The sequence below is a fragment of the Nicotiana sylvestris genome, chromosome 9 (assembly GCF_000393655.2).
Source record: "Nicotiana sylvestris chromosome 9, ASM39365v2, whole genome shotgun sequence".
Classification (NCBI taxonomy): domain Eukaryota; kingdom Viridiplantae; phylum Streptophyta; class Magnoliopsida; order Solanales; family Solanaceae; genus Nicotiana; species Nicotiana sylvestris.
Window position 1 is genome coordinate 81,874,127 of NC_091065.1, and position 1,529 is coordinate 81,875,655.

Genomic DNA, 1,529 nt, shown 5'->3' on the forward strand with positions numbered 1-1,529 from the left:
CCTCTACCCACTTGGTGAAGTAGTCTATGGCCACCAGAATGAACCTGTGCCCGTTTGATGCTGATAGCTTAATTGGCCCAATGACATCCATGCCCCATGCAACAAATGGCCACGGTGCAGATATTGTGTGTAATTCTGATGGTGGAGAATGAATCAAATCTCCGTGCACTTGGCACTGATGACATTTATGCACGAAACTGATACAATCTCGCTCCATAGTGAGCCAATAATAACCTGCTCGGAGAATCTTCTTTGCCAACATGTACCCACTCATGTGCGGTCCACAGACTCCAGAATGTACTTCGGTCATAATAGTTGTAGCATGCATAGAATCTATGCATCTCAGTAGCCCAAGATCTGGAGTCCTTTTGTACAGAACCCCTCCGCTGAAGAAAAAACCGCTTGCCAAATGCCTAATTGTTCTCTTTTGATCACCTGTGACTTGTACTGGATACACCTCCATCCTGATATATTCCTTGATATCGTGAAACCAAGGCTCCCCACCGAGCTCTTCTTCCACTATATTACAATAAGCATGCTGATCGTGGACTTGAATATGCAAAAGGTCCACATAAGCCTTATCCGGATGATGTAACATCGACGCCAGAGTAGCCAAAGCATTGGCAACCTCATTGTGGATCCTCATAATATGTCTGAACTCTATTTGTTGAAACCGTTGATAAAGATCATGCAAACATTGTCGGTACGGTATGAGTTTTAAATCCTGTATTTCCCATTCTCCTTGAATCGGTGCACTAGAAGGTCCAAGTCCCCCAAGACCAAAACTTCCTGGACACCCATGTCTATGGATAACCTTAAACCCAAAATGCATGCCTCATACTCAGCTATGTTGTTAGTACAATAGAAATGAACCTGAGCCGTAACAAGGTAGTGATGCCCTATTTCAGAAATAAGTACCGCTCCTATCCCAACGCCTTTTATGTTAGCAGCCCCATCAAAGAAAAGTTTCCATCCTGGCTTTTTAACCTGTTCCACCTCATAAATGTGCATTACCTCTTCATCAGGGAAATAAGTATTCAAAGGTTCGTATTCTTCATCCATAGGATTCTCAGCCAAGTGGTCGGCCAATGCTTGTGCTTTCATCGCAGTTCGAGTCACGTAGACAATGTCAAATTCTGTGAGCAAAATTTGCCACTTTGCGAGCCTTCCCGTGGGCATAGGATTCTGGAAGATATACTTCAACGGATCCAAGCGAGAGATGAGGTAAGTAGTATAAGATAACAAATAATGTTTTAGCTTCTGGGCTACCCAAGTTAGGGCGCAACACGTCCTCTCAAGATGATGTACTTAACCTTGTAAGATGTGAACTTCTTGCTGAGATAATATATAGCCTGCTACTTCCTGCCAGTAATGTCATGTTGTCCCAACACACATCCAAATGAATTGTCCAAGATCGTCAAATACAGAATCAAAGGTCTCCCTGGTTCTTGCGGGACCAACACAGGTGGGTTCAACAAGTACCCCTTTATCTTATCAAATGCTTCCTGACATTCATCTGTCCACTTGAC

At 43.6% G+C, this 1,529-nt stretch overlaps 1 protein-coding gene across 1 annotated transcript; it reads right to left on the minus strand.

The window, feature by feature from the left end:
* Positions 1–717: 717 nt before the first annotated feature.
* LOC138877841 (uncharacterized) lies at positions 718–1,062 on the minus strand. The gene has a single exon (XM_070157484.1). The coding sequence runs from the start codon at positions 1,060–1,062 to the stop codon at positions 718–720; it is 345 nt and encodes a 114-aa protein (XP_070013585.1).
* Positions 1,063–1,529: the final 467 nt, after the last annotated feature.

Excerpts from the sequence above, each read along its gene's own strand:
- LOC138877841 (XM_070157484.1), bottom strand. The coding sequence starts at position 1,062 with ATGGATGAAGAATACGAACCTTTGAATACTTATTTCCCTGATGAAGAG.